Source organism: Scyliorhinus canicula, chromosome 14 (assembly GCF_902713615.1).
Source record: "Scyliorhinus canicula chromosome 14, sScyCan1.1, whole genome shotgun sequence".
Classification (NCBI taxonomy): Eukaryota; Metazoa; Chordata; class Chondrichthyes; order Carcharhiniformes; family Scyliorhinidae; genus Scyliorhinus; species Scyliorhinus canicula.
Window position 1 is genome coordinate 156,192,993 of NC_052159.1, and position 20,602 is coordinate 156,213,594.

Here is a 20,602-nt window from a genome sequence, read left to right on the forward strand (position 1 = left end):
GGGAGATCAAATTTATTTTTAAAATGTTATTGGCGTGTGTAGGGATTTTAAGACTTGCTTTTCACCTGGCTAACTGGATGAGTTCAGAATTTGGTGGAGTTGGGTGTCTCGCAGCGAGTGATTTGTTTTATTCGTTGCCTTCAAATTGCTGGAAGAGCTAGTAGGTAGTGGAGCATCTGGGACCTCGGAGAAGGATGAGCATTAACATTCTGTAGAGAGTTTCATCCATCTTTACAGCATAAATCATGCAGCTCTCGAGGTTGAGGGTAGACTGGCATTTTCATGGGTCTCACCATGGAGCAAGACAAATCGACTTGTAGCGATTCACAGCAAACAGGGAATCTCTTCATAAACACAGGTGACTGGGTTTTCTCATGCGTTAAACTAAAACTCATTGTTAATTCTCAACAAATTATTTTTTTTAATATATAAATTTAAGAGTACCCAATTCATTTTTTCCAATTAAGAGACAATTTCGTTTGGACAGTCTTTTGGGTTGTGTGAAACCCAGGCACACATGGGGAGAATGTTCTCAACAAATTCTGAACTGATGTGATGGCACCCGATGTGTAGTCTTGAAGTCAGTTAGGGGCAGCACGGTGGCACAGTGGTTAGCACTGTGGCCTCACGGCACCGAGGCCCCAGATTCGATCCCGGCTCTGGGTCACTGTCCGTGTGGAGTTTGCACATTCTCCCCGTGTCTGCGTGGGTTTCACCCCCACAACCCAAAGATGTGCAGGGTGGGTGGATTGGCCATGCTACATTGCCCCTTAATTGGAAAAAAATGAATTGGGTATTCTAAATTTTGAAAAAAGATATGTTTTTAAAGTATTGAAGTCAGTTGGTTCACTGGTGGTACTTTTGCCTCAGTTTCAGCATACTGTGTTCGCTACTCACAGTGTGTTCCCCTTTATTGTTTGAGTGTCATTTTGAGTACAGAGTGTTCCTCTAAGTCTTTCTCCCACGTCTTTCTGACATCTGTCGAGGATTTTGAGCTTTGGTGGGTTTTTCAATCTGCCAGAGAGTGACCTGTAAGACCTGTTTTACTAGAGCTCCTGTTTCCATTATTATTACTCTTACTATTGTTCTGCTGAGTCAAACTCCGTTATTTATTTATATAAAGAAGTTCCTCCTTTTAAACAACGCATATGACTACCTCTTTGTGGTCTCAAGTTACAATGCATTTTTAAAAAAATTTAGTGTACCCATTTCATTTTTTCCAATTAAGAGGTAATTTAGCCTGGCCAATCCACCTACCCTGCACATCTTTGGGTTGTGGGGGTGAAACCTACGCAAACACGGGGAGAACGTGCAAACTCCACACGGACAGTGACCCAGAGCCGGGATCGAACCTGGGACCTCGGCGCCGTGAGGCTGCAGGGCTAACCCACTGCGCCACCTTGCTTGCGATGCATTTTTGGCAACGAGGTGAAAATAGCAAGAAAATAAAACAGCATTTTTTAGATTTTCAGTGTGGCAACACCAGGTTGCATTCAGTGAGTGGCTACTATTCATTATGGGTTTATTCGATGGAGTATCAAGTTAGCAGCACCATGACTATGTTTGATTGGTCGATGAGTTCGATGAGAGAAATGAGGACTGGGCTGGATGCATGGAGAGGTTACAGCATTTCTTTTCAGCAAATGGAATAGAAGATGAAGCAGAACAGCACTCCTGAGTGTGTGTAGGGTGAAGACTGAAAGGTTGATGAGGAATCTAGCTATGCCATGGAAGCCAGTGGAGATTTCATTTGCAGATTTAGTTTCTCTGCTCCAGAGTCACCATAACCTGAAGCCCTTGGTGATTATTCAAATTTCATAACCATTTACAAAAAATAGGTCCGTCGGTAGCTAGCTTTGTTGGCGAATTACGGCAATTTCAGATCATTGTGATTTTGGAGCAGTTTTAGAAGATATAATCAGAGACAGGCTGGTCTGCGGCATTAGCCAGGACAGCATTCAGCGCTGGCTGTTGCCTGAAGTCACAGTTACTTTAAAGAAGGATCTGGAAGGGCAGCACGGTGGCTCAGTGGGTTCGCACTGCTGCCTCACGGCGCTGAGGTCCCAGGTTCGATCCCGGCTCTGGGTCACTGTCCATGTGGAGTTTGCAAATTGTCCCCGTGTCTGCGTGGGTTTCGCACCCACAACCCAAAAATCTGCAGAGTAGGTGGATTGGCCTCGCTAAATTGCCCCTTAATTGGAAAAAGTAATTGGGTAATCTAAATTTATTTTTAAAAAAAGAAGGATCTGGAAATTTTGCCAGGCATGGAAATGCTAAAGGTAGTCAGAAGGCTAATATTGGTGCTCGGACGGGAGCACGACATCAAATTAAGAAAGAGGTGAGAGCAGTAGAGTCTTTTAGATGTGGTGGATCACACTACGCAAATCATTGCAAATTTATGGACGCTGCTAGTCACCGGTGCAACAAGAGGCATTTAGCGAAGAAATGGAGGGGTGCGAAGAACAAGGCGAAGGCTGGGCAAGAAAATTTAAATTCTAAGAAGCAGCTACGCATCGTTTAGCCGCTCAGAGCAGGCAGAGGGACAAGCATATGGCATGTTTAATGCGAATGAGGCACAAACGGAGCCTAGTTATTCTACAGTAGTGGTTGATGGTAAGCAAATCAAAATGGAGGTGGACACAGGAGCCTCAACGTCTGTAATTAGTGAAGAGACCGACAAGCCGATGTGGGACTCTTAAGTGCCAGCCCTCACTCCGGCAGAGATTATTCTTCAGACGTACACCAGGGAGTCCATATCTTTTCTCGGGACATTGGAAGTCCATATTGCGTATAATAGTCAAGAAGCAAAGACACGCCTCCTTGTGGTCAAAGGGAAGGGGTCGATTTTGCTTGGCTGCAAAATTCTAACAAAGTTGCCTGAGGTCAAGCACAGGAGGGTGAACGGGGACGTTATCGCGATGTTACCGGACATGTTCAAGAATGAAGTGAGTACATTGTGTGGTACACTGTGAAGTTGTCTGTAGATCCTCAGTTCCCTCTCTGCTTTAGAAAACCCAGGATACTGCCCTATGTCATGAGAGGGGAGGTGAAGTTGGAATGACTGCAAAGGCTTGGAATCATTGAACCTATTCAGTTTTCATCATAGATCATAGAATTCACAGTGCAGACGGAGGCCATTCGGCCCATCGAGTCTGCACCGGCTCTTGGAAAGAGCACCCTACCCAAGGTCCACACCTCCACCCTATCCCCATAACCCAGTAACCCCACCCAACACTAAGGGCAATTTTGGACGATAAAAGCAATTTAGCCTGGCCAATCCACCCAACCTGCACATCTTTGGACTGTGGGAGGAAACCGGAGCACCCGGAGGAAACCCACGCACACACGGGGAGAACGTGCAGACTCCACACAGACAGTGACCCAAGCCGGGAATCGAACCTGGGACCCTGAAGTTGTGAAGCTATTGTGCTAACCACTGTGCTACCGTGCAGCTCCAATCATTCCTGTCCTAAAACATGTTGCTACAGTGCACATATGTGGTGACTGCAAGCTCACCGTTAACCAGGTTTCCCAGTGAGGGTGCTAACCACTGCGCCGCCGTGCTACCTCTCAGTGCAATATCTTGCACAGAGCAGGGGAAGACAATGCAAATGAAGAGCGTTGAGTCTCTTCCTTGATCAGATTTACCGTCAAAGGTTTTGTGTCCCCGATACAATTTTTTACGGGAGAGATTTGCACAGTCATTTGTGTAAATAAGTGTAAAGCAGTGGATGGACAGAGATCCTATTCTGTCGCAAGTTTCAATAACATGGGTGGCCAAATATCATTGAAGATGAGTCAAAACCTTGTATGAAGTGTAGGGATAAATTATGTGTGCAGGATCTTTTTTCAATGGGATGTGGGTGTGGCTGGGCCGGCATTTATTGCCCATCCCTGAGGGCATTTAAGTGTCAACCACATTGCTGTGGGTCTGGAGTGACATGTGGGCCAGACCGGGTAAGGACGGCAGATTTCCTTCTCTCAAGAACATTAGTGAACCAGATGGGTTTTTACGGCAATCGACAATGGTTCCATGGTCGTCATTAGACTTTTAATTCCAGATATTTATTGAATTAAAATTTCACCATCTGTCCTGGTGGGATTCGAACCCAGGTCCCCAGAGCATTAGCTGGATTACTAGTCCAGTGACAATACCACTATGCCACTCCCTCCCCTCACAGTTGCAAACAATGAGTGGTCATTCCACCCCCTTGTTGTTCGTAACTCATGGAGGAAATTCATGAGGTTCATCCAGTTGCTCCTAGAATTGAAAGTCTAGCCAGGGTTGGGGGCCGAATGTGGATCAGGGCTTGGAGAACAGAGGAAGATCCTGTTTGTCATGTCAGATTAACCATAAACACAGAAGAGTTGTTCGCAGACGTTACAGATAACCTGCCAGACGGTAATGTCGCTCTGGGCGTTCACCAGGAAGTGGTTCCTGGGTTTCCAGGGGAGTGGAGGAGGAACATTAATGATCAAATTCTCAATCTACCTCTTCACCTACAATTCAAGATCAACTGATACAAGATTAACCAGTAGTTACTGAGTAGGTATCCGCCCCCCCCCCCCCTCCAATGGGGTGGGATTGAAATTTATGGGGGGAGGAGTGTTAGAGTGTCATTTTGAGTACAGTGTTCTTATAAGCCTTTCTCCTATGTAATTGTTTTTCTAGCTTCTGTTGAGGGCACTGAGCAAGCTTGGGCGGGCTTACCTGCGAGCAAGACCTGTTGTACCGCAGCTCCTGTTTTCATAGTCATCACTCTTACTACCGTTCTGCTGGGTTTACTGTTATTGCTGAACTTTATTATTTATTTACGTAAAGAAGTTCCTCCTTTTAAAGAACGCATTCGACTACCTGCTGTGTGGTCTCAAGCCGCCAGATTTATACTGGGCAGACCTAATGTAGATTGGATGGCCACTTTGCAGAACACCCTGTTGAATCCGTAATCACGCCCCCGAGCTTTCAGCGGCCTGTCATTTTAGTTCCTCATCATGCTTCTGCACTGACCTCTCTCTGCTCTGCTTCTTACAGTGTTCGAGTGAAGCTCAAGGAACAGCACCTCCTCTTTCATTTAGGCTCTCTGCAGACTTTTGGACTCAGCTCTGAGTTCAGCAATTTCTGACTGCACTCTCTTTTCATTTGTTGCAGGGTATTTTGGCCTTTATCTTGTTCTTGCTCTTTTACAACAACTATTCATTACAGTGGTTAGCACCGTTGCTTCACAGCGCCAGGGTCCCAGGTTCGATTCCCGACTTGGGTCACTGTCTGTGTGGAGTCTGCACGTTCTCCCCGTATCTGCGTGGGTTTCTTCCGGGTGCTCCGGTTTCCTCCCACAAGTCCTGAAAGAGGTGCTGTTAGGTGAATTGGACATTCTGAATTTTCCCTCAGTGTATCCGAACAGGCGCCGGAATGTGGCGACTAGGGGATTTTCACAGTAACTTCATTGCAGTATTTATGTAAGCCTACTTGTGACATTAATAATGATTGCCATTCATATCTGCTCCAGACAAACCTTTTTGTTTCTTTACTTGTCCCATTATCGCAGCGACACTTTTGTAATTAAAAATAAATAAATTTAGAGTATCCAATTCATTTTTTCCAATTAAGGGGCAATGTAGCGTGGCCAATCCACCTACCCTGCACATCTTTGGGTTGTGGGGGCGTAACCCACGCAAACACGGGGTGAATGTGCAAACTCCACACGGACAGTGACCCAGAGCCGAGGTCGAACCTGGGACCTCGCCACCGTGCTGCCCCCTGTGACATTTCTAATTCATCCCGGTTCAAATGAAGGATTATTGACCCGAAACGTTGTGATTCTCCCTCCATGGACGCTGGGCGTTTTCCAGCATTTTCCATTTTTAATTCAGATTTCCAGCATCTGCAGCATTTTGCTTTTGGACAACCAAAATGAAAACTGCTTGAAGGAAGGGAGAAAAGTTTGACAAAGAATTAAAACTTAATAGTAAAGTAAATCTTAAAACCTGTGCCGACTGTGTTACGGATTAGGCAAGAGACTAATTTTCTGATTTGCGGATTGCAATTAACGTTGTGTTTTTAACTTTTGTCCCTGATCAGTGCTTTCAAAAGCTCTAATTTGTGCACTTTAACTTTCATTCAAAATAGACAAAAAGGCGGGCAGCATGGTGGCACAGTGGGTTAGCATTGCTGTCTCACGGCACTGAGGACCCGGGTTCGATCCCGGCTCTGGGTCACTGTCCGTGTGGAGTTTGCACATTCTCCCCGTGTTTGCATGGGTTTCACCCCCACAACCCAAAGATGTGCACAGGGTAGGTGGATTGGCCACTCTAAATTGTCCCTTAATTGGAAAAAACGAATTGGGTACTCTAAATTTATTTTTTTTAAAAACCATTCTGGTTGTATGTCTACTGTAGTACCGGCATTTTAAATCTCACTCACACTCCTGACTTAAGAAATCTTTGGGAAGGTCGAAGGGATCTGATTCTTTGCAGTAAGATCATTTTTGCACCAATCTCATTGTTTGTGTTGCACTTTGCCTGAACAGAAGGTGATATGACAATTGGACCCCTATGACCCTCTTTGTGCCTTCTGTCACATTTGGCAGACACATACAGGACCCGACAGAACAAAGGGAGGTGTGACATTAATAAACCTTCTCTTTGAGGAGATCTTGTGTTTTCTAAGAAAACGTGCAAGAACTTACATGGCTCCCTACTTCATTGACGTAATTGTCTTTTCGGAAGAAAGACGCGATTCTTTTGTTCAAACTACCAAAGTTGTTGCAAAGTGTCCTACTGCTGTGCAGAACAGATGCTCTGCATTAATTGGCCTGTGCAGCTTTGACCCAGGCTGTGGGCTTTAGCTGGGAGTTTTGTATGCGTATTTATTGCTGTATATTACCTGGCAAGCATGATCTGAGCATTGCAACAAAAGTATTTCATGGTCTGCAGTTTCTAGTGTCATGTGGGTTTAAAAACCTGTGTTTCTTTGATAATGTTTGAGCAGCAGGGTAAACTCTAAATATCATCCATCAGACGATAATTTTTTAATGCAGATACACAAATGACTGATGAAGCTGTCTCTGGTATGAATGTTTAGCACCATGGTAAACCATATGTCATTGGCACCAGTTCCATTGCAGTCCTCGCGTTTCTGCGGGATCTGCGCAAAAGAAAAACATCAAACGAATTGAATCTGATTCTCTTGCTTTTCATTTTAAACTTGGTTGAAAGGAAACGACTGCTGGAGGAGGAACCACAGTTTAAAAAAAAAATAAATCAATTTTGCAACCCAACACGGAATCGCATTTTAATCTGTTTTCTCGAGAAGATACGTGGTGAATGCTTGTTGCGGAGGGGGTGTAGGGGCAGCTCTAATGTATTTTTCCATCTGCTCGAACCCGATCGCAGCCCAGGATAGCGCACTCTCCCTCATGTGGGAAAAGCACAGCTGTTACTGTCCGCCACGTCCAGCAAATGTATTGTGCTCATTTCACATCGTGGGAGGATCAGGACCAGAACCGTGGCGTTCCTGGTCAGGGATGGTCATGCCTCTGCCTCTGTAGTTTAGAACATTCCCTGGCATCTGCGCCCGGCGATACTGTCAGCGTGGGCCAAAGGTAGTCTGGATCAACATTTATCTTTTTATTATTGTTGTGTCAGGAGAGTGTCTGAAGGCCCCCCCCCTTTTCCCCTTCCACAATTTCTGGTGGATACCCGTCCGCAGAATGCATTGTGAAGCTGTAACCCCGTTGCGGTAAAATGCGAAGCCCTTAGGTATTTGTTTGCCAGTTCAGTAGCCACCACTTTCATCTAACAGTGTTTGCCCGAGTGTGACTTTGGCACCTTGTTCTGTATGAGGGTGCATTCATGGGAATAATTAAAGGGCATTTGGCAACAACCTCTCCCCCCACCGGAAAATGGAGCAGATGTCTTAAAAGGATGAATTTCAGAATATTCCTGGTTCATCCCACAGTCACAGTGTTCTTAGACCAGGCACACGTCTCAATGAACTTACACGGGGTATAGAGTTAAAATCAGGTTACCTATATATTGCTGCCCCAAAGTTTTCAGGTGGAAATATCCAGGGAGGACCAGCTCTGGTGAAAATAAATAGACCTTGATAGATTTCCATATCATTTATAACTTTCCTTAATTGCACAGGGAAGACGTGCCAGTAAACCTTGGAAAATTGGCAGCTTATATCCATTATAGTAATGTTTCAGGCCATGGCAAGCAGCTGGCCTTGTTTCCCATCATTCACAATTAATCATCAGTTGGAGATGTCTGGGAAAGCATGGCAATGCTATGCGACATGCGAAAAGCTCCTCAAGCACCCGGGCCTGTGGAATAAATGGCCTGGGTTTGATTCTTTGCGGCAAATTGATCCTGGGCAAGGCAAGGCCGCAGCGCCTAATGAGTTGCCAGTTTGATAATCTGATGCGACTGTGAACCTTGACCTGGTGTCAGAAAGGATGGGACGCTGTAAGCGGGATGAAAGATGTGTGTTTCCAATCAACAAAACTTTGCATCAATTAGAGGCAGGAAGGGAATTCCATCATCAGTGAGTGGATTTATCGGAAAGACTTCTCGGACCTGTGACCATTTCGAAGGCATAACATTGGAGAGCTCTTGTCATAATCATTACGTCTTCATGGGAATTGTGAAATGGGGCCCATGTATGAAGCTCTGTTAATGTCCAAACAATATTTGCTCGGGTGTCCGTCCTTATCCCATTAAAGGATTTGATAGGATCGACAGAAATAAACTATTTCACCTGGTGGTGGTGGGAGAGGGGAAGGGGGGTCCAAACAAGGCCGAGGGGGGGTGGGGGTGGGGGGGGGCAGAACCTTAAATACCGAGCCAGGCCGTTCAGGGGAGATGTCAGGAAGCACTTCCTCACAGGAAGGGGAGTGGAAATCTGCCCCCCGACCCACTCTCCGCCCCAAAGCTGTTGAGGCTGAGGGTCAGCAGGAAATTTCAAAACTGAGATTTATGATTTTTTTGGTTGGGTATGGGGACTAAGGGTTACAGAACCCAAGCGGTTAGACGGGGTTACGATATAGTTAGCACAGTTGCTTCACAGCTCCAGGGTCCCAGGTTCGATTCCCGGCTGGGTCACTGTCTGTGCGGAGTCTGCACGTTCTCGCCGTGTCTGTGTGGGTTTCCTCCGGGCGCTCCGGTTTCCTCCCACAAGTCCCGAAAGACGTGCTTGTTAGGTGAATTGGACATTCTGAATTCTCCCTCTGTGTACCCGAACTGGTGCCGGAGTGTGGCGACTAGGGGCTTTTCACAGTAACTTCATTGCAGTGTTAATGTAAGCCTACTTGTCACTATAATAAAGATTATTATTAACGGAAGTGCACAATGGGCTTGTGAAACTGACTAACCTCCTCCTGTTCCAATTAGCAAACAGTAAAAACCTGTGACAAAGCTATAAATCAAACAGGTGATTGTTTTTGTTCTTTAATTTTTGGACTGTAGTTCAAAGGTCTGGCACATATAAGTTTAACACATAGGGACTGAGTACGGTATCGCCCACATGGTGATGTAAGAGAACACAGGACCCACACCCAGGGGTCAGTCTTTGGACGGGAGCAGTGTGTGCAGGCAAGCATGGAGGCGGTTCATATCCGGAGCCCTTCCCTGTTTATATGAACATAGTAAGAAGTCTTACAACACCAGGTTAAAGTCCAACAGGTTTGTTTCAAACACGAGCTTTCGGAGCACGGCTCCTTCTTCAGGTGAATGACTCACCTGAAGAAGGAGCCGTGCTCCGAAAGCTCGTGTTTGAAACAAACCTGTTGGACTTTAACCTGGTGTTGTAAGACTTCTTACTGTGCTCACCCCAGTCCAACGCCGGCATCGCCACATCATGGCTATATATGAACATAGATTTTGTAGTTAATAAATGCAGTTAGCCTACTTAAGGCTATGAAGACTTCATTGAGATAGGCTGAACGTTACCCAACATCCTACAACATAATAACCAAAATACTGCGGATTCTGGATTCTGGAGTGTGAAACGAGAGCAGAGGGGACACTGCAAAACCTCAGCAGCCCTACAGCATCTGTAAGATGAGAAAGCAGAGTTAACACTTCGAATCCTTTGGCTCTTCATCAGAACTGAAGGGAGGGAGAATGTGTTTGACATTAAACAGTTGCTGGGAGAGACTGCAGCAAGGTGTACTGGCGCCGGAATGTGGCGACTAGGGGCATTTTCACAGTAACTTCATTGCAGTGTTAATGTAAGCCTACTTGTGACAATAATAACGATTATTATTATTAGAACAAAAGACACGTAGAGATAGACATAGAATATACAGTGCAGAAGGAGGCCGTTCGGCCCATCGAATCTGCGCCGACCCACTTAAGCTCTCACTTCCACCCTATCCCCGTAACCCAATAACCCCTCTCTAACCTTTTTGGACACTAAGGGCAATTTTAGCATGGCCAATCCACCTAACCGGCACGTCTTTGGACTGAGGGAGGAAACCGGAGCACCCGGGGAAAACCCACGCGGACACGGGGAGAACGTGCAGACTCCATGCAGACAGTGACCCAGCAGGGAATCGAACCTGGGACCCTGGCGCTGTGAAGCCACAGTGCTAACCACTGTGTGTGGGGTATTAAAACAAATGGAGAGTGATGGTCACAATCTGAAGCGGCTGAACTCAGCTTTGAGACCTTACAATATGTACATCAGGGGTGGGCAAACTTTTCCGTGCAAGGGCCACATTCAGAAATTCACAATTTTAAAGGGCCGCATAGTATATTAAGTAAAATAATTACTTCACCCGGTTATGATTCTGGGCGCCTCATATAGAACATAGAACAGTACAGCACAGAACAGGCCCTTCGGCCCTCGACGTTGTGCCGAGCAATGATCACCCTACTCAAGTCAACGTATCCACCCTATACCAGTAAGTAACCCAACAGCCCCCCCATTAACCTTAAAAAAAATAATTAAAATTTTTTTTTAAAACAATTTTTTTTAACAAATTTTTTTTTTTTTAATGACTTGGTTGTAGTTTGCCCACCCCTGATGTACATCCTTCCTCAGAGAGTGGTGAGAATGTCGCCCCCACAGGGAGTGGTTGAGGTAAATAGCATTGATACATTTCAGGAAACACTAGGTAAACATATGAATCAGAAAGGATAGAAGGATATGTGGATAGGGTTGGATGTACAGCAGCAATTTGTTTCATATTGTGTCTTGAACGTTTTATAAAACTTCTCCGGGGTATTGTAAAGCTGAATGTGCACATGGAGATACCAGAACAGGTGACCAGTAGCTTGGTGACAGAAGTGGGATTTAAGGAATGTCCTGAAGGAGGAAAGAGAGGCCGAGAGGGAGAGCGAAGGAATTCGAAAGGTTGGGGGCCCCCCAGCAGCTGAAGGTGGAGAGAATCAAACCAGAGATTCTCACGGGGTCAGAATTAGAGGCGAGCGGGTGTCTCGGGTGGTGGGGCTGGAAGAGATTCCGGAGATAGGGAGGGAGTGAGGCCGTGGAGGGATCTGAACTCGGGAACGAGAATTTCTGTCAGGCGGGAGGAGGCTCGGGTGGAACAGGTGCATTAGTCGGGCTGAATGGCCTGTTTCTGTGCCGTAAAACCTACGGTCAACTTAAGCTCTTTTTCACGGACAATATCATTTAGCAGGAGCGGCATGATCTGAGAAATGACTGCACATTGGCAGACGGTGGGGGTGGGTTGAACGAGCCTTGGGCAGCCGGACACAACGAACCAAATGTCGCAGGTGGATGTTTGTCAGATTTATTCTGGGCCACCAGATGGAGCATCTACTTCAACAGAAGTGGGGGATTTAAAAAAAAAAACACCATACCCTGCTCGTTCTGCTTGAATTGCCCTTCCTTCCTGAAAGTCAGCAAATGACGCTTGACAGCAGATGCGAAAAATGCAAGCCATCCCACCCTCCCAGTGAGCGGGGCAGGCTGAAAGGAGAGGGAGGGCAAGCAAGGCTTTCTTTGCAGAATCGGCCAGAGGGCTGTTGTTGAACCAATTGTTGAGTGGCGAGTGAGCTTTTGAACCTTCAGAGGCAGGCCAATCAGATTACACATTGGGGCACTGTGAACTATTAAATGTGCAGCTCTATATGTTTCACTGGCTCAGATCAGAGATCACACGCTAAAATACATGGTGGTTAATATACCGCACTAAACGTTCATACATTCTTAGAATGGCTACAGCAGAGAATTGAGGCCATTCAGTCCTTCCTGTCCATGCTGACTCTCTGCAGATCAGTTAATCCCATCCTCTCCTCGTACCTCGGCAATTCTTGTTATATTACCATCCTTGGTAATATGTTTTATTATTTGTCCTTTCCTCCAGAATGATCCAATATGTTGTTGACACAGAATTTTACCAATCAAAAATTGAAACAAAACTAATTTATTATAACACTATTAATTAAATGAAGTTCGCACACTCTACTGAGCTACAGGTAATAATTAAGTAATATTGGATCTGTCTTACAGTATTCAATAACCTAAATAGTCACTAACTACACTATGATCTAACCTTGTGTTAATGCAATCTACTCTAATCGTCTACTAATGCTATAACCATGCTTTCTCCTTATGCTACTCCCAGAATTCCCTCAGGGTCTGTCTTAAATACAGAGAAGTGGTAGCACCCACTAGTGTTTGATTCATTTGGAGATATAATTATTAACCCTTCTCTAACCTGACTATATATCATTACAATTCTTTGTCCACTCCTATCGAGTCGGCCTCCGCCGCGCACTCGGGCAGTAGATCCTCACCACTAAAGATGTTCCTTGTATCCCTGTTGCTTCTTTTCTCAGTCACCTTGCAATCTGTTTCCTCAGGTTCGCGACCTTTCTGCCAACAGGAATTTGTTCTCTATCTTCCCGCATGTTTTTTTGGCCACCTCCATCAAATCTCCTCTCAACCTTCCGTTCTCTAAGGAGAACAACCCACTAACCTCTCCAATCTATCCAAGTCTCTCATGCACGGGACCGTTCTCGTACACCTCTTCTGTGCCTTCCCTGACCCTAATGTGCGATGCCCAGAATTGGACACAATACTCCGACTCAGGACATAGCGGTGTTTGTAAAGAATCGTCAGACCTGCCTTGCTGTTGTACTTCATACCTCTGTTCATAAAGGCCAGGAGCACTTTCTCAACCTTCATCCACCTACAGTGATATGCGCATGTATAAGCATGGGTCTCTACTCTCATTTAAAATTGTACCCTTTATTTTATCTTTCCTCGTTCTCCATACTGAAATACATCATTTCACACTTCTCTCCATTGAATTGTGTCTGCCAGACACCCACCCATTCCACCGGCCTGTCTGTGCTCTCTTGAAGTTTATCACCATCACCATTCACAATACCTTCAAGCTCTGCGTCGTCTGCCAATTTTGAAATTGTGCCCTGCACACCTAAACCACTAATATACACGTGAAAAGCATACTGACTCCTAGAGACCTCACTCTACACGCTCCTCCAGGCTGCACAGCAACCATTCACCATGGACTCCTCCTCCTGTTTCTTATAATAATAAGTTTCCTGTCTGTTTCTGTTTCCTGTCACTCACCCAGCTTTGTATCCATGTTGCTACTGTCCCCTTCATTCCAGGATCTTCAGCTTCTCTGAATCGCCTATCTTGTGGCACTTTGTCAGATAGCTTTGGGGAGTATATGGACACCATATCAACCACATTGCTTTTCATCAAACCTCTCCGTTCCCTCATCAAATACTCAATCAAGTTAATTAAATGCCATTTGCCTTGAACAAATCCACGCTGGTCTTCCTTAATTAATCCACAATTGTCCGAGCGACAGTTCGTTTTCTCACTGATTATCGTTTCTAAATGCTTTCCCACCATCGAGGTTAAATGGACGGGTTAGCAATTGCTGGGTTTATCACTACACCCCTTTTTTGAGCAAGGATGTAAAATTTGCAATTCTCTAGTCTGCTGGCAGCCTCCATGTGTCTAAGGAGGATTGGAAGATTTTTTAAAACACATTTTATTCCTTCTCAGAGTTACAAAGCCAACGCACAGAGTGGACAGGGCAAGTCCTTAATCCATCTCATTGCTTGCTCCAAAGACCAATTCAAATTCAGACTGAATCAAATTCATGGTTCCCGCAAGTGATACATACAGGACCAAAGGTGACTAGAAAAGGCATTGCACCTGATCCCGCGCTTGATCTTAACCAAAAGGCCTTCACAATTTCCCCCGGTATCCTCGGATGCATCTCATCTGGCCCTGGTGCCTTGTCAACCTTTAAGTGCAGTTATCCTTTCTAATACCTCTTTGTCATTTGTAACCCATTCAATATGGATGGAGTTTAAGACGAGGGAGGTTATGCTGCAGTTGTATAAGATGTTAGTGAGGCCACACCTGGAGTATTGTGTTTAGCTTTGGTCTTCTTACCTGAGAAAGGACGTACTGGCGCTGGAGGGTGTGCAGAGGAGATTCACTAGGTTAATCCCAGAGCTGAAGGGGTTGGGTTACGAGGAGAGGTTGAGTAGACTGGGACTGTACTCTTTGGAATTTAGAAGGATGAGGGGGGCTCTTATAGAAACATATAAAATTATGAAGGGAATAGATAGGATAGATGCGGGCAGGTTGTTTCCACTGGCGGGTGAAAGCAAAACTAGGGGGCATAGCCTCAAAATAAGGGGAAGTAGATTTAGGACTGAGTTTAGGAGGAACTTCTTCACCCAAAGGGTTGTGAATCTATGGAATTCCTTGCCCAGTGAAGCAGTTGAGGCTCCTTCATTGAATGTTTTTAAGATAAAGATAGATAGTTTTTTGAAGAATAAAGGGATTAAGGGTTATGGTGTTCAGGCCGGAAAGTGGAGCTGAGTCCACAAAAGATCAGCCATGATCTCATTGAATGGTGGAGCAGGCTCGAGGGGCCAGATGGCCTACTCCTGCTCCTAGTTCTTATGTTATTATGTTTAATATCTCACGTGCCTCTTTAGTTAGGCAGTGTCTTCTTCTTTGCTCATGACCAGTGCAAAGTAGTCATTTAGTACCCGAGCCATACTCCGGCCTCCGTGCACATGTTCCCTTTCTGGCCCAACCATCTTACTATCGTCTGAAAATGTATATGCTGATAGAAGACTTTAGGATTCTCTTTTCTTAGCTGCCAGTCTCTGCTCATATGCCACCTTTGCCTCTCTTAGGGAACTAAAATACTGCAAAATGTTGTGTTCTTTTATTAACTAAATCACAGGCTGCATGACAGGTCCTAAAAATTCAAGTTTTCCTTTTAATCCCAATGTCCAAACCAGATATGGTGGTTTCTGCTAAATTCGTAAGACTTGTACTCATGGACATGCAACTTATTACCTCGCTGAACACCTTTCATCTTTATTCTCTCCAATTCTCTCCCTTTGTCTGTCTTCGCGGGCAGTGATTCCTCGTCTTCACTGGACCCTGAATCTACAAGGGCCTCTTGCCCCTAGCTTGGCCATGGTGCGCCTGCTGAACACCATCCAGTGAATGACTTTCACTAAGGTCGCCTGTTTAACTCGATGCACCCATCGGGAATTTGGCAAATTGGGTTTTTTTCATATCCTGCCTAATTTTACTCTCTGTTCAAGTCGGGGGAGCAATATTGTGCAGTGGTAAAAGTAGCGTTTCACCCAATCCTGTGGTTTTTCTTTTTGGAGAGAAATATTACAAGAGTTCCCAAATACTCCTTACCAGTCATGTCATTTATTTTAACACTGATGCCAGATTGTGAATTGCACAAATAAACAAGTGCATGGTAATAATGGTGTACAGTCATGGACTGGATCAATGTTCATAGAATTTACAGTGCAGAAGGAGGCCATTCAGCCCATCGAGTCTGCACCGGCTCTTGGAAAGAGCACCCTACCCAAGGTCAACAACTCCACCCTATCCTCATAACCCAATAACCCCACCCAACACTAGGCAATTTTGGACACTAAGGGCAATTTATCACGGCCAATCCACCCAACCTGCACATCTTTGGACTGTGGGAGGAAACCGGAGCACCCGGAGGAAACCCACGCACACACGGGGAGGATGTGCAGACTCCGCACAGAAAATGACAAGTACTTATTTAATTTCCCGCTGTACTTGCGCAATAATTGCTCTCTTCCTCAGTTTGAAACTCGCAAAGTGGCGCTGCTAAATTTTACAACTAACTTTTTATTGCGAACGCCGGGAATCGAACCCGCGTCAACTCCATGGAAGGCAGCTATGCTCACCACTATACCACCATCGCTCACTAAATAATGGTGTACAGTCATGGACTGGATCAACATTACATTCATTCATTGTCAGATGTTTTGCTATGGGATAATAGTTCATATGCTCATTGGTTTATGTGCCTTTATAAACAGCGGTCTGCTTTGCTCTGTAACCTGTAGTGAAACTTCAGTTTAAATAGTTTCCTTCTGATGCTTTTTGCAAATCAGAATTCATAAAGCAGTAAATCTTGATCCATTATAGAGTGAAATGCTCACCATTCACATAATTAAGCAGATGTTACTGAGTTTAGCGATTGCTATAATTAATTATCATTAATAATCCTTTTTCTCAAGTCTATGTTAAATTTGTCTTGCAGATTCCAACATTTATACATGCACAGGAGGACCTGCGTTTTTAACTTGAATGACCAATGTTAACAAAAATTAAGCCAATTACATTTTTAAAGGTCCATATGCAGTGTGAAAGATTTATTTAGACTTTAGCATTTCTTTTAAATATTGGAAAGTTATACTGTTTTTTGAAGAAGGGTTCAGTTAATAAGCCCTAGCAGATTCTAGGGAGAGTAAGATGTTCTCTCTCCTCCTACAACTTGGCTGGAAATGCGATCACAAAACTCGTATTAGTTTTAGCATTGTACTGTAAGCAAAGCTAGGTTTAAGGGCTGCACGGAGAAGATGATTACATATATTTTTTGATTCATTCAAAGGATGTGGGCTTCGCTGGCTAGGCCGGCATTCATTGTCCATCCTGCGGTAACTTCAGTGTGCCAAACCGTATTGGTGTAGTGTGGAGTTAAGATGCTCCTTAAAACTTAACTCTTGAACTAATTCTTTGGCGCCTGTCCCAATGCCTCTTTTGACTTGGTGTCAAACTTTATCTGATCACATTCTTGAGAATTTGAAATGAAATGAAAATCGCTTATTCTCACGAGTAGGCTTCAATGAAGTTACTGTGAAAAGCCCCTAGTCGCCACATTCCGGCGCCTGTTCAGGGAGGCTGGTACGGGAATTGAACCCGCGCTGCTGGCCTGCTTTCAAAGCCAGTGATTTAGCCCTGTGCTAAACCAGTCCCTTGGTTTCTTATTTGGTATCTTAAGATGAGTATACACTTGCATTCTGCGGTCACAGGAATGGTAATACTAATCAAAGTTTCACTCTACCCCTGCAGCAGGTAACAGTTAATACAGCAAAAACGCATTTCTGCTTGGGTTGATTTCCAAATTTTATTTAAAAAGTGACAGTATCAGGATGTCGCGATCCTTTCAGCTTATGTTCCATAATGATTTTACTGATGGCGAATAATTCATTTTCTGGAACAGAGAGAATGTTGACCTTTGATCAAATGTGATGTTTTTGGTATTAATCTTCTGTATTTAATGAAGCATTTTTTAAAAACATAAATTGTGCAGGTTACAGAAGGTCAGGAGGTCTGTGTAATTGAGGCAATGAAAATGCAAAACAGTTTGGCTGCAGCAAAATCTGGAAAGGTAGGTTTACTGAAACTGATTGTAAAGATTTATTTGTTAAAGGGTGAAGGATTAGTGGCTCAGTGGTTAGCACACCTGCCTCACGGCGCCGAGGTCTCAGGTTCGATCTCGGCTCGGTCACTGTCTGTGTGGAGTAATCCAACCCTTTCAGCTCTGAGATTAACCTAGTGAATCTCCTCTGCACACCCTCCAGTGCCAGTATGTCCTTTCTCAAGTAAGGAGACCAAAACTGAACACACTACTCCAGGTGTGGCCTCACTAACACCTTATACAATTGCAGTCCTTGTGATCCAATGAACTGGGTACTCTAAGAAAAGAAAAAAAAAAGGTGAAGAATTAGGGTGGCACAGAGGCGCAGTGGTTAGCACTGTGTCCTCACGGCACCAAGGACCCGGGTTCGATCCCAGCCCCGGGTCACTGTCCGTCTGGAGTCCACAAATTCTCCCTGTGTCATGGGCTTCAATTTTCTTTGTCCAATTCTTCACCCTTTTATTTTAATTTAGTGTACCCAATTCATTTTTTTCCAATTAAGGGGCAATTTAGCGCGGCCAATCCACCTACCCTGCACATCTTTGGGTTGTGGGGGTGAGACCCACGCAGACACGGGGAGAATGTGCAAACTCCACACGGACAGTGACCCGGGGGCGGGATCGAACCCGTGTCCTCAGCGCCATGAGGCAGCAATGCTAACCACGTAATCTATACCTGTAAATTAACCCCCAGAGCCCAGATAGTATTCCAGTGAATCCATACTGCACTCTCTCCAAAGCCACTATATCAGCGGCGGACAACCTGCAGCCCATCTGGGTTCGGAATGGGACCCACGAGACATTTAATTAAATTTTTAAAAATAAATTTAGAGTATCCAATTCATTTTTTCTAATTAAGGGGCAATTTAGCGTGGCCAATCCACCTACCCTGCACATCTTTGGGTTGTGGGGGTGAAACCCACGCAGACACGGGGAGAATGTGCAAACTCCACACGGGCAGTGACCCAGGGCCGGGATCGAACCTGGGACCTCGGCGCCCTGAGGCAGCAGTGCTAACCACTGCGTCACCCTGCCGCCCACCGACCCACGAGACATTTTGACCGTTTCTCACGCACGGCATGGCCACATTCCGCTGATTTCCACCTGCGTAGTTTTTTTTCCTTCTGTTGTGACTGAAGCGATTTGCAGGTAACCGGGGCTGATAGAAACTGCAGCATTAACAAATAAATGACATTAACTATTAATGTTTATTGAATTTAATTTCGGTATCTGCGATGCAGTGTTGCTTTTGCTCCTTACCGTTTGCAGATGAGCATTAATTCAATCTTTGGTCACCTTAATACCTGTGTGCGACTGTAAACATGTTTATCTCTCTTGACCTTGTTTAGATATTGAAGGTGTACTGCAAACCAGGAGACACAGTTGGAGAAGGAGATATTCTTATTGAATTTGAGTGACGTGCATTCTACAGAGGAACATTTTAGAAGCTTTACTTCACATCATGTCCCCAGACTTTCGATTGTAACTTCTCAACCTAAAACCCCCGTAGACATTCCTCCACGGATTTTCTCTCTGTTACCTCAGTAATATTTACTGTCTGTCGCAGAATAGGAACGCATCTGATTATTTTACTGATAGTGTAACAGAAATTTGAAGCTAATTCCCACCTCTGTGTTGTGAAAATGTAACATGATTACCGAGCTGCTAATTGACATATTTGGCCCTTAACGAGGAGGGACATTATCACTGGTTCGACAGCAGAGTTAATGGACATTTTAGTTACATTTGCCAGATTTATTGGTGCACGATTTTCCAAGATGAGTAAAGATGCTTTTCAAATTTCGCCATTTGTTTTCTCGTACACCTAACTGGGAAAGGGGGAAAAAGTGTTGGACTTTGTGTTTTGTTTCAGCAAGTTGATTAAGGAGGTGCAAGTTTCCAGTGACAATAGAGAGGTAACCAGAGAGCGTAGATTTGAGGTAAATTGAAACTTGTTGTCACTTGAAACGCCGCACCTGTAAAGAGCGATCAACAGGTACAAACTCGATGGGGAATTGGATAACTCCGTGAAAAGGAAATAAATAATTGCAACGGTACTGGAGAAAGAACCGGGAGGGGGAGAAATTGGAGCTGACAGAGGGAACGATGGACTGACTGCATGAACCTATTTTGAAAAATGGCCTTTGAAATTGGTTCATACGCAGTGATTTCTACTGAACAGTAAACGCCCCTGAAATTGCACTCATCCGATTAATAAGTTATTAAAACTCTTTTGTGCTTTATTCGATCACAGTCAAAGATTCATGTTGTTAAAAATTGTGAGAGTTGATTATTAATAAGAAGTGTGGCTGCTGTCATTTTAATTTTGGTATCACAAACTCACTTTAACTAGTTTACTACTCATCCGTGGGATGTGGCCTTTGCTAACAGGCCCGCGTTTATTGTCCATCCCTAATAGTCCATGTGAAGACTGCAGTTGAACTATCCTCTTAAATGCAACTCAGAGGCTCGTTTGGCCATTTCATAGGGCAGTTAAGTGTCCATTGCCGTGGATCTGGGGGTCACAGATAGGGCTTCAGATTTCTTCCCCTAAACAAAATAGTGAAGCACGTGTCGTGTCCAACAGTCCAGTGATTTCATGGTCATCGGGGAAGATGGTGGCGTCATGTTAATGTCACTGGACCCGTAATCATGAGGCTCAGGCTATAGCTCTGGGGGCAAAGGTTCAAATTGAACTTAAATTCAATAAAGACATCTGGAATTAAAAGCTAGTTTCAGGAATTGTCACCATAAAACTATTGTCAATTTTCTTAATGTAGGGCAGCACAGTAGCACAAGTGGATAGCACTGTGGCTTCACAGCGCCAGGGTCCCAGGTTCGATTCCCCGCTGGGTCACTGTCTGT

At 44.7% G+C, this 20,602-nt stretch overlaps 1 protein-coding gene across 4 annotated transcripts in view; it reads left to right on the plus strand.

The window, feature by feature from the left end:
* Nucleotides 1-19,980, plus strand: part of pcca (propionyl-CoA carboxylase subunit alpha) — a 399,162-nt gene extending 379,182 nt beyond the window's left edge. For all 4 annotated transcript variants that reach the window (XM_038817962.1, XM_038817964.1, XM_038817966.1 and 1 more), the window contains 2 exons: nucleotides 17,631-17,708; nucleotides 19,087-19,980. In XM_038817962.1, the coding sequence (XP_038673890.1) occupies nucleotides 17,631-17,708; nucleotides 19,087-19,155 (147 nt within the window). In that variant the 3' untranslated portion in view covers nucleotides 19,156-19,980. The remainder of the gene's footprint in view (nucleotides 1-17,630; nucleotides 17,709-19,086) is intronic.
* The last annotated feature ends 622 nt before the right edge of the window (nucleotides 19,981-20,602 follow it).